At 47.8% G+C, this 11,013-nt stretch overlaps 2 protein-coding genes across 2 annotated transcripts; one reads left to right on the top strand and one right to left on the bottom strand.

Annotated features, from left to right (window-relative positions):
* Positions 1 to 3,725: 3,725 nt before the first annotated feature.
* Positions 3,726 to 5,745, bottom strand: LOC147116377 (metallothionein-like). Its single transcript, XM_085991250.1, has 3 exons — positions 5,534 to 5,745; positions 5,260 to 5,337; positions 3,726 to 4,014 (listed from the first exon to the last, which is right to left on the bottom strand). Exons 1-3 carry the CDS (start codon positions 5,565 to 5,567, stop codon positions 3,920 to 3,922), a joined length of 207 nt encoding a protein of 68 aa, XP_085847376.1. The 5' UTR covers positions 5,568 to 5,745; the 3' UTR covers positions 3,726 to 3,919.
* A 730-nt stretch (positions 5,746 to 6,475) lies between these two features.
* Positions 6,476 to 7,642, top strand: LOC147116376 (metallothionein-like). The gene is made up of 3 exons (XM_085991251.1): positions 6,476 to 6,649; positions 6,846 to 6,923; positions 7,368 to 7,642. Exons 1-3 carry the CDS (start codon positions 6,616 to 6,618, stop codon positions 7,460 to 7,462), a joined length of 207 nt encoding a protein of 68 aa, XP_085847377.1. The 5' UTR covers positions 6,476 to 6,615; the 3' UTR covers positions 7,463 to 7,642.
* The last annotated feature ends 3,371 nt before the right edge of the window (positions 7,643 to 11,013 follow it).

The raw sequence follows: 11,013 nt of genomic DNA, 5'->3' as shown, positions 1-11,013 counted from the left end.
ACAACAATTAAAACCTGAAGGAATGAGATTTCACTCTTATAGTTCATTTTCAGTGCAAGATCGGTTGTTTGGCAGTAATTAACACTTATCACATCATTAAAAGTGTACTTAGACTGTAATGGACAAGAATTAACTTGCTGTGGTGAGTTTATTCATATCTACCGCGCAAATACAGCAACTTCACGCCATTCCATGCATTTTAATGGTGAGGTTGACAACATGCTGTTTTCACGAAGCTAATGGCGGAGCATAACATCTCGGACAGGAACTTTTGGATAATTGAGTTTGCATCTGCCCCTCACCTGAAGTTGCGCCATTCGCCTCACCGTTATTTTGATAGCAAATTATGGCCCAATGTATTAGCTAAAATTTGTCTTTTGGGTAGGATGTGGAATCAAAGGCACAATCTTTCCTCCCAGCTCCACTTTCCAACCAGGCTGTTCCCTTTCTTTACTCTTACACCACCCCTGCTTCCAGCTGCCCTTCCCTTGGCACCTTCCTGTGCAACCACAGCAGCTGCAACATCTGTCTATTCACCTGCTCTCATAGACTAGAGCCCCAAACAAACCTTCCATGTGAGACAACAAGTTACATGTGCTTCGCCTAATCTGGAACACTATATTTGTTATTCATGAGGTGGTCTCCTCCACACTGGGGAGACTAAATTCAGATTAGTTGACCACTTTGCCAAACATCTCCATTCATAGAATCATAGAATGATTACAGCACAGAAGGAGGCCATTCGGCCCATTGAGCTCATGCCGGTTCTCTGCAAGCACACTTCAGCTTGTCTCACTCCCCCGCCCATTCAATCTGCACATGTGACCCTGACCTCCCATCACTTTAACTCCCCCTCCTACTCTCCCTCTCGATTATTGACCTCAAGTCTGATTAACTTAAGGCCTTAGCCATATCCTTTACATCAGGGGTGCTGGTGATGTGGGGTGGATCTGTCTGTGTCCAGGGGGAGGAGAGGTGGGTTGAATTTAGGTGTAGACCCTTTATCAGAACATTGTACTGGTGGGGTATCCTTCTCCTGGAGATGGCTTATTTTCTCTTTTTGGGACAAGTGGACTATTGTGCTTTTCCACTTGAAGCTCAACCCTTCTGCAGCTACAGGGCTGTCCCCTTAATTTCCAGTTTCTTCCATTTCCCCACCTCTTCCATTTCTACTCACCCTCCTGTTCTACTACTGCCTCACTTTGATGCTTATTGAGATTATCTAGAAAATTTAATACTGAGCAGTTAGCAAGTTACGCAACCTATTAAACTCCCCGTCTGTGATTGGAGCCCCCAACCTTACTGAAATGTTTGATTACCCTTTAAGCAAACTGAAAATTTAAGATAAACATCTAAAGGTGAATCAGCACTCCATTCTCTTAGATCCAACCCTGACATTGTCATTAAACCTGCTGACAAGGGTGGTGCTGTTGTTGTTTGGCGCACCGACCTCTACCTAGCGGAAGCTGAACACCAACTCTCCGACACCTCCTCCTACCTCCACTTGGACCATGACCCCACTACCGAACATCAAACCACTGTTTCCAAGACTGTCACTGACCTCATCTCCTCTGGAGATCTTCCCCCCGCAGCCACCAACCTCATAGTTCCCCAACCCCGCACAGCCCGCTTCTACCTCCTTCCCAAGATCCACAAACAGGACTGCCCTGGTAGACCAATCGTTTCAGCCTGTTCTTGCCCAACCGAACTTATCTCTTCCTATCTCGACTCTATCTTTTCTCCCCTTGTCCAGTCTCTTCCCATCTACATCCGCGACTCTTCGGACGCCCTCCGCCACTTTAACAGTTTCCAGTTTCCTGGCCCCAACCGCCTCCTTTTCACCATGGACGTACAATCCCTCTACACCTCCATCCCCCACCAGGATGGCCTGAGGGTGCTCTGCTTCTTCCTTGAACAGAGGCCCAACCAGTCCCCATCCACCACCACCCTCCTCCACCTGGCTGAACTTGTTCTCACATTGAACAACTTCTCCTTTGACTCCACTCATTTCCTCCAAATCAAAGGTGTTGCTATGGGTACCCGCATGGGTCCTAGCTATGCCTGCCTTTTTGTGGGATATGTGGAACACTCTTTGTTCCAGTCCTACTCGGGTCCCCTCCCTCACCTCTTTTTCCGGTACATTGATGACTGTATCGGTGCCGTTTCCTGCTCTCGCTCTGAACTAGACAATTTCATTCACTTTGCCTCCAATTTCCACCCTTCCCTCACCTTCACATGGTCCATCTCCGACTCTTCCCTTCCCTTCCTTGACTTCTCCGTCTCCATCTCTGGGGATAGGTTATTGACCAACATTCACTACAAGCCCACTGACTCCCACAGCTACCTGGACTACACTTCCTCCCACCCCGCCTCCTGTAAGGACTCTATTCCATTCTCCCAGTTTCTCCAATTCCGCCGCATCTGCTCCGACGATGCCACCTTCCACACCAGTGCTTCCGACATGTCTTCCTTTTTCCTCAACCGAGGATTTCCCTCTACCGTGGTTGACACGGCCCTCGATCGTGTCCGTTCTATCTCCCGCACTTCTGCCCTCACCCCTGCCCCTCCCTCCCGGAACCATGATAGGGTTCCCCTTGTCCACACCTTTCACCCCACCAGCCTCCACATTCAACGGATCATCCTCCGCCATTTCCGCCACCTCCAAAGTGATCCCACCACCAAACACATCTTCCCCTCCCCTCCCCTTTCAGCATTCCGTAGGGACCGCTCCCTCTGAGACACCCTAGTCCACTCCTCTATCACCCCCAGCACCCCTTCTCCTTCGCCCGGCACCTTCCCGTGCAAGCGCAGGAGATGCAACACCTGCCCTTATACCTCTACCCTTCCCACTGTCCAGGGCCCCAAACACCCCTTCCAGGTGAAACAGCGATTTACTTGTACTTCTTGCAATCTAGTATACTGTATTCGCTGCTCACGATGTGGTCTCCTCTACATTGGGGAGATCAAACGCAGATTGGGTGACTGCTTTGCGGAACACCTCCATTCAGTCCGTAAGGATGACCCCGAGCTTCCGGTCGCCTGTCATTTTAATTCATCGCCCCATTCCCACTCAGAACTCACTGTACTCGGGCTCTTGCATTGTTCCGCGGAAGCTCAGCGTAAGCTCGAGGAACAGCACCTCATCTTCCGATTAGGCACTTTACAGCCTTCCGGACTCAATATCGAGTTCAACAATTTCAGATCATAACCTCGGCCCCCATTACATTTTTACTTATTTTTTATCCACACCTTTGTTTTGGCCCCTTCCCCCCGCCACCTTTTTTTCTCTCCCACATGGCAGCTGTCTCCCATTCTGCCAGCGCATTTCACACCTAATCTAGAGCCGTCTTTTGTCTCCACTAGTCCTATCACCATCTCATCTCGTTTTGAATACCTCTTAATGTCTCTTCACTTCTCTTTTGTTCTCTCCCAGCCCGGCCTTTTAATCTATTTCATTTCCTGTGCTTTTTCAGTCTTGACAAAGGGTTTGACCCGAAACGTTGACTCTATTTTCTCTCCACGGGTGTTGCCTGGCCTGCTGAGTTTTTCCAGCATTTTCTGTTGTTATATCTAATGGTGAAGTTGTCTTTTCTGTATGCAGACACTGGTGGGTATTTTCAGGTGTAGTCAATTGTGATTTCATTATTTGAAGACCTGTGTGACTCTAACAGAGTCAGGATGTACTGAGGGGAAGTATGTGTATGTTCAGGAAAAACAAGCAAAAGTTTTAGATTAACAGATTTTTTATTTTCCAATGTGATAATCACTTTTTTTAGAAGCAAGCTTTTACACATCACAATGATTCCCTTTTTCCTAGTATATAAAACATCATCAGGACAGAGATACTGAGGACATGCGGCCTGTGTAATACAGTACATATGGACAATACTTTCTATATTGGGCCTGAAGGGCCTGTTGTTCAGGAGCAGCAGCTACATTTGTCGGAGGTTTTCCCTTTACACACACAGCCATTGGCGCAGTTCGTGCATCCTGCAGGACAGCAAGAGCAGCAACCTGAGAGAGGAGAGGGCAAAGGCAGAAATCAGGAACAATGAATGAGTTCAGTGAAACAGCCCCAGACCCTCCCATTACAGCACTCAGCTCCTCCCTAATAAACTAATCTGCACCATATCTCCAAGTAACCCTGGTGTGGAGATGCCGGAGTTGGACTGGGGTGGACAAATGTAAGAAGTCACACAACACCAGGTTATAGTCCAACAGCTTTATTTGAAATCACAAGCTTTCGGAGCGCTGCTCCTTCTTCAGGTGAAGTGGAGAAATGCATAAAGACACAGCTTATATAGTCAGAGAATCATGTCAGATGTTTACAGGTAACCTTTCCAACTGCCATTTATCGCACCTCGGCAGAGAGATAATCACAGCAGTCAAAGGTGTGAATGGTGTCCAAACAGGTCAGTCAGGGAAACATTACATCAAAGAACAATGAGGTGGGGTCACAAGGGGTCAAATATTGCAGATGCTGGGGCCTGTATGAAAAACAAAAAAACAGACAAAAAACATTTTTTTTGGCTGGAAATCACAGCAGGTCGTCCAGATGCGGCCGGAACTGCTGTGATTTCCAGCCAAAAAAAATGTTTTTTGTCTGTTTTTTTGTTTTTCATACAGACCCCAGCATCTGCAATATTTGACCCCTTGTGACCCCACCTCATTGTTCTTTGATGTAATGTTTCCCTGACTGACCTGTTTGGACACCATTCACACCTTTGACTGCTGTGATTATCTCTCTGCCGAGGTGTGATAAATGGCAGTTGGAAAGGTTACCTGTAAACATCTGACATGATTCTCTGACTATATAAGCTGTGTCTTTATGCATTTCTCCACTTCACCTGAAGAAGGAGCAGCGCTCCGAAAGCTTGTGATTTCAAATAAAGCTGTTGGACTATAACCTGGTGTTGTGTGACTTCTTACATTTGTCCAAGTAACCCGTCTGAAGATGCCCCGCCTCAGGACACTATGTGAGGGGGTTTGGGTGAATAGGTTACTGTCAGTATCTCTCCAAACCTATTTCTAGTGATAAGTCTATAAAATCATCTCTTTCCGATGTCACTCTAAAACCCTTCTTTAACCAGCTGGGTTTTCTCCTCGAGTCTCCTTAGAATGGACAATCTGATGGGAATTAAATCAGGTGAAATCATGGACCTTGTACTTTTCTATTCTGGTCCTCTCCGAGTTCTGCCCAGAACTATCCGTCACATAAATACAATGTGAGGAGCTGTAAACAGTCCCACAGTTACTCACTTTTCTGGCAGCGTCCAGCTTTGCTGGTGGGACATCGGCAGTCGGAGCACCTGCAGGTTTTTTCACAGCAGCAGGATCCTGAAAACAGGAAAAACAAAGACATTGAGTTAAGGTTCAAACCCGGAGAAATGCCCCGGTGTGGAGGAGCCCCGGCTCTTTGTCCCATTCTGTTCTGCAGTTACTTTAATAAAGAGCCTGCCCTCCAATCCTGCTCCACCTCAGTGAGACTGAGCCGGGACACTGTGCTGAAAGGACTGCACTAGTCGCCACTCACCATCCAGGCAGACACAGGGCTTCGAGTCAGACATTTCACTAACTTCTTCTTCAGCTTCCAGCCCTCACCCAATCAGCGCTTCTCGATCTGGTGCCCTTTGCTGAATCGGAGCCGAGTTTTATGGGGTTGTGATCGGTTGGGAACCGGCTGCAAAACCGGGGAAGGGGCGGGTCGGTCCGGGCAGAATGCACCCGGGGCACCGAAGTGAGTCAGCGGCTGAAGGTTTGAATTGCACCCGTCTCCTTCACTCACAACACGGCCCCAAAAGATTTCTCAATAACAGCACGATAGCAAAATACTGCAGATGCTGGAAATCCGAAATAACAACAGAAAATGCTGGAAAAACTCGGAGGAGAGCCTGCTGAGTTTTTCCAGCATTTTCTGTTGTTATTCTCAATAACAGCAATTTAGATCGGGTCATTTCTGATTCTAAATATTTACAGAGTGACTAAAAACAAACTCCAGTGTAGTTCAGTCTTTAAACAGCCAGGAAGTGCACACGGTTCAAAGGTCACCTGTGCTCCCGGCTCCTCACACTGACCAGACAACTGGGCAATTCTCACCTCTCCAGACACTGTGGCTTTGAATCGTGCTGCACTGAAAGCATTTTATTAATGGAATCTCTCGTAGATATTGGGGCAAGTGGTAAACTCTCTGGGACACAGGATCTGGGACAGCAATCCGAAACACAAAAACTAACAAATATCTAGAGTGAAATCGGTCAATAAACTTCAAACAGAACGTGCAGTCCTGGCCTCCCCCAGACCGTGGGTGTGAAACGTGTTGCAGACGCTCAGACACCCGGCGATTCAACGGCAAATGTTGGGAAATTGCTGTTATTGAGAAATCTTTTGGGGCCGTGTTGTGAGTGAAGGAGACGGGTGCAATTCAAACCTTCAGCCGCTGACTCACTTCGGTGCCCCGGGTGCATTCTGCCCGGACCGACCCGCCCCTTCCCCGGTTTTGCAGCCGGTTCCCCACCGATCACAACCCCATAAAACTCGGCTCCGATTCAGCAAAGGGCACCAGATCGAGAAGCGCTGATTGGGTGAGGGCTGGAAGCTGAAGAAGTTGTTAGTGAAATGTCTGACTCGAAGCCCTGTGTCTGCCTGGATGGTGAGTGGCGACTAGTGCAGTCCTTTCAGCACAGTGTCCCGGCTCAGTCTCACTGAGGTGGAGCAGGATTGGAGGGCAGGCTCTTTATTAAAGTAACTGCAGAACAGAATGGGACAAAGAGCCGGGGCTCCTCCACACCGGGGCATTTCTCCGGGTTTGAGCCTTAACTCAATGTCTTTGTTTTTCCTGTTTTCAGGATCCTGCTCCTGTGAACAAACCTGCAGGTGCTCCGACTGCCGATGTCCCACCAGCAAAGCTGGACGCTGCCAGAAAAGTGAGTAACTGTGGGCCTGTTTACAGCTCCTCACATTGTATTTCTGTGACGGATAGTTCTGGGCAGAACTCAGAGAGGACCAGAATAGAAAAGTACAAGGTCCATGATTTCACCTGATTTAATTCCCATCAGATTGTCCAATCTAAAGAGACTCGTGGGGATAACCCCGCTGGTTAAAGACGGGTTTTAGAGTGACATCGGAAAGAGATGATTTTATAGACTTATCACTAGAAATAGGTTTGGAGAGATACCGACAGTAACATATTCACCCAAACCCCCTCACATAGTGTCCTGAGGCGGGGCATCTTCAGACGGGTTACTTGGAGATATGGCACAGATTAGTTTATTAGGGAGGAGCTGAGTGCTGCAATGGGAGGGTCTGGGGCTGTTTCACTGAACTCATTCATTGTTCCTGATTTCTGCCTTTGCCCTCTCCTCTCTCAGGTTGCTGCTCTTGCTGTCCTGCAGGATGCACGAACTGCACCAATGGCTGTGTGTGTAAAGGGAAAACCTCCGACAAATGTAGCTGCTGCTCCTGAACAACAGGCCCTTCAGGCCCAATATAGAAAGTATTGTCAATATGTACTGTATTACACAAGCCGCATGTCCTCAGTATCTCTGTCCTGATGAGTTGTCTGTTTGAATTCACTTTCCATGAGTTTATATATTGTTTTTGAAATTATCATTTTTGATATCTGTAAATAAAAAAACTATTTCAAGTCCTGTGATCAGTGCCATTCTCTTCGTTAAATAAGTGATGTTCCTAACGACAGCTCAATGTGTAGGGAACAAGTTAGAGCCTAAACAGGCCACATTGTATAAAATGATGCCTGAAAGCCACATTGCCACCTGGTGCAGTCTCGGGGAAGAGGTTAAACCCTAACCCCTTTCTCTGTGGAACACTTCACTGTGGACTACGGATCCTGTATCATGCCAATTACAACACCAATCGCTAAAATCAAACTGAAGACGTCAGTGAACAGCCAGTTAATATTGCACAATCAGCAGTCATTTCAAAGAATACATATTTAACACTATTATAATGAGTATTTAAATTCATTTTCAAATAGAGGGCTTTCTACATATTTCCTCATTTATATTTTATAGAATAATTTTACTAATTCTTCCTTCCCACATGGAGCTTTACCTGCCGGGGGCACGAGTTGGGAATTCAGGAGTGATTTGTCCTCCCAAAATTTTCCATTCAGTAAAATAAAAATGGAAATGAAGCTGGAGGAGAGATTTATGTCCTGATATAATTCATTGGGGGGAAGGGCAGAAGGGGAGGTGGTGGCGTAGTGGTTATGTCACTGGACTAGTAAGCCAGAGGCTTCAGTCAAATGCTTTGAGGATATAGGTTCAAATCGCACCACGGTAGCTGGTGGAATTTAAATTCAATTCAATTTAATTCTGGAATTAAATGTTAGTCTTAGTAATGGCGACCATGATACCATTGTCGATTGTTGCAAAAACCCATCTGGTTCACTAATGTCCTTTAGGGAAGGAAATCTGCCGTCCTTACCTGGTCTGGCCTACATGTGACTCCAGACCCACAGCAATGTGGTTGACTCTTAATGGCCTAGCAAGTCACTCAGTTGTAAACAACCGCTATGAAAAACAATAAGAATAAAACCGGACGGACCACCCGGCATCAACCTCGGCACCGGAAACGACAACGGCAAACCCAGCCCTGTCAACCCTGCAAAGTCCTTCTTACCAACATCTGGGGGCTTGTGCCAAAATTGGGAGAGCTGTCCCACAGACTAGTCAAGCAACAGCCTGACATAGTCATAATTACCGAATCATACCTTACAACCAATGTCCCAGACACCACCATCACCATCCACTGGGTATGTCCTGTCCCACCGGCAGGACAGACCCACCAGAGGTGGTGGCACCGTGGTATACAGTCGGGAGGGAGTAGCCCTGGGAGTCCTCAACATTGACTCAGGACCCCATGAGGTCTCATGGCATCAAGTCAAACATGGGCAAGGAAACGTCCTGCTAATTACCACCCTCCGTCAGCTGATGAATCAGTACTCCTTCATGTTGAACACCAATTGGAAGAAGCACTGAGAGTAGCAAGGGCACAAAATGTCCTCTGAGTTGGGGGACTTCAATGTCCATCACCAAGAGTGGCTCGGTAGCACCACAGCTGGCTGAGTCCTAAAGGACATAGCTGCCAGACTGGGTCTGCGACAGGTGGTGAGGGAACCAACAAGAGGGAAAAACCTACTTGATCTCGTCCTCACCAATCTACCTGTTGCAGATGCATCTGTCCATGACAGCATTGGTGGAAGTGACCACCGAGACGAAGTCCCGTCTTCATGTTGAGGATACCCTCCACCGTGTTGTGTGGCACTACCACCGTGCTAAATGGGACAGATTTCGAACAGATCTGGCAACTCAAAACTGGGCATCCATGAGGCGCTGTGGGCCATCAGCAGCAGCAGAATTGTATTCAACCACAATCTGTAACCCCATGGCCCGGCATATCCCTCACTCTACCATTACCATCAAGCCAGGAGATCAACCCTGGTTTAACGAAGAGTGCAGGAGAGCATGCCGGGAACAGCACCAGGCATACCGAAAAATGAGGTGTCAACCTGGTGAGGCTACAACACAGGACTACTTGCATGCCAAACAACGGAAGCAGCATGCGATAGACAGAGCTAAGCGATCTCACAACCATCGGATCAAATCAAAGCTCTGCAGTCCTGCCACATGCAGTCATGAGTGGTGGTGGACAATTAAACAGTTAACAGGAGGAGGAGGCTCCAAAAATATCCCCATCCTCAATGATGGTGGAGCCCAGCACGTGAGTGCAAAAGACAAGGCTGAAGCATTTGCAACTATCTTCAGCCAGAAGTGCTGAGTGGATGATCCATCTCGGCCTCCCCCTGAGGTCCCCAGCATCACAGGTGCCAGTCTTCAGCCCATTCAATTCACTCCACGTGATGTCAAGAAACGGCTGAAGACACTGGATACTGCAAAGGCTATGGGCCCTGACAACATTCTGGCAATAGTACTGAAGACTTGTACTCCAGAACTAGCTGCGCCCCTAGCCAAGCTGTTCCAGTACAGCTACAACACTGGCATCTACCCGGCAATGTGGAAAATTTCCCAAGTATGTCCTGTTTACAAAAAGCAGGACAAATCCGACCTGGCCAATTACCGTCCCATCAGTCTACTCTCAATCATCAGCAAAGTGATGGAAGGTGTCGTCGACAGTGCTAGCAAGCGGCACATACTCAGCAATAACCTGCTAACTGACGCCCAGTTTGGGTTCCACCAGGGCCACTCAGCTCCTGACCTCATTACAGCCTTGGTCCAAACATGGACAAAAGAGCTGAACTCAAGAGGTGAGGTGAGAGTGACTGCCCTTGACATCAAGGCAGCATTTGATCGAGTGTGGCATCAAGGAGCCCTAGCAAAACTGAAGTCAATGGGAATCAAGGGGAAAACTCTCCATTGGTTGGAATCATACCTAGCACAAAGGAAGTTGGCTGTGGTTGTTGGAGGTCATTCATCTCAATCAAATGACATCACTGCAGGAGTTCCTCAGGGCAGTGTCCTAGGCCCAACCATCTTCAGCTGTTTCATCAATGACCTTCCCTCCATCATAAGGTCAGAAGTGGGGATGTTCGCTAATGATTGCACACTGTTCAGCACCATTCGAGACTCGTCAGATACTGACGCAGTCCGTGTCCATATGCAGCAAGACCTGGACAACATTCAGACTTAGGCTGACAAGTGGCAAGTAACATTCGCACCACACAAGTGCCAGGCAATGACCATCTCCAACAAGCGAGACTCTAACCATCTCCCCTTGACATTCAATGGCATTACCATCACTGAATCCCCCACTATCAACATCCTGGGGGTTACCACTGAAATGGACCAGCCATATAAATACTGTGGCTACAAGAGCAGGCCAGAGGCTGGGAATTCTGCAGCGAGTGTCTCACCTCCTGACTCCCCAAAGCCTTTCCACCATCTACAAGGCACAAGTCAGGAATGTGATGGAATACTCTCCACTTGCCTGGATGAGTGCAGCTCCAACAACACTCAAGAAACTCGACACCATTCA

This window comes from Somniosus microcephalus, chromosome 6, assembly GCF_052327205.1.
Source record: "Somniosus microcephalus isolate GS21.2 chromosome 6, FLI_Smic_1.0, whole genome shotgun sequence".
NCBI lineage: Eukaryota > Metazoa > Chordata > Chondrichthyes > Squaliformes > Somniosidae > Somniosus > Somniosus microcephalus.
The sequence above is the reverse complement of the archived record's forward strand: the minus strand, read 5'-3'. Positions and strand labels throughout refer to the sequence as shown.

Coding starts and splice junctions, on each gene's coding strand:
- LOC147116377 (XM_085991250.1), bottom strand. CDS start 5,567: ATGTCTGACTCGAAGCCCTGTGTCTGCCTGGATG. Junction 5,338..5,533: donor GCCCTGTGTCTGCCTGGATG/GTGAGTGGCGAC, acceptor TCCTGTTTTCAG/GATCCTGCTGCTGTGAAAAA. Junction 4,015..5,259: donor AGCTGGACGCTGCCAGAAAA/GTGAGTAACTGT, acceptor CTCCTCTCTCAG/GTTGCTGCTCTTGCTGTCCT.
- LOC147116376 (XM_085991251.1), top strand. CDS start 6,616: ATGTCTGACTCGAAGCCCTGTGTCTGCCTGGATG. Junction 6,650..6,845: donor GCCCTGTGTCTGCCTGGATG/GTGAGTGGCGAC, acceptor TCCTGTTTTCAG/GATCCTGCTCCTGTGAACAA. Junction 6,924..7,367: donor AGCTGGACGCTGCCAGAAAA/GTGAGTAACTGT, acceptor CTCCTCTCTCAG/GTTGCTGCTCTTGCTGTCCT.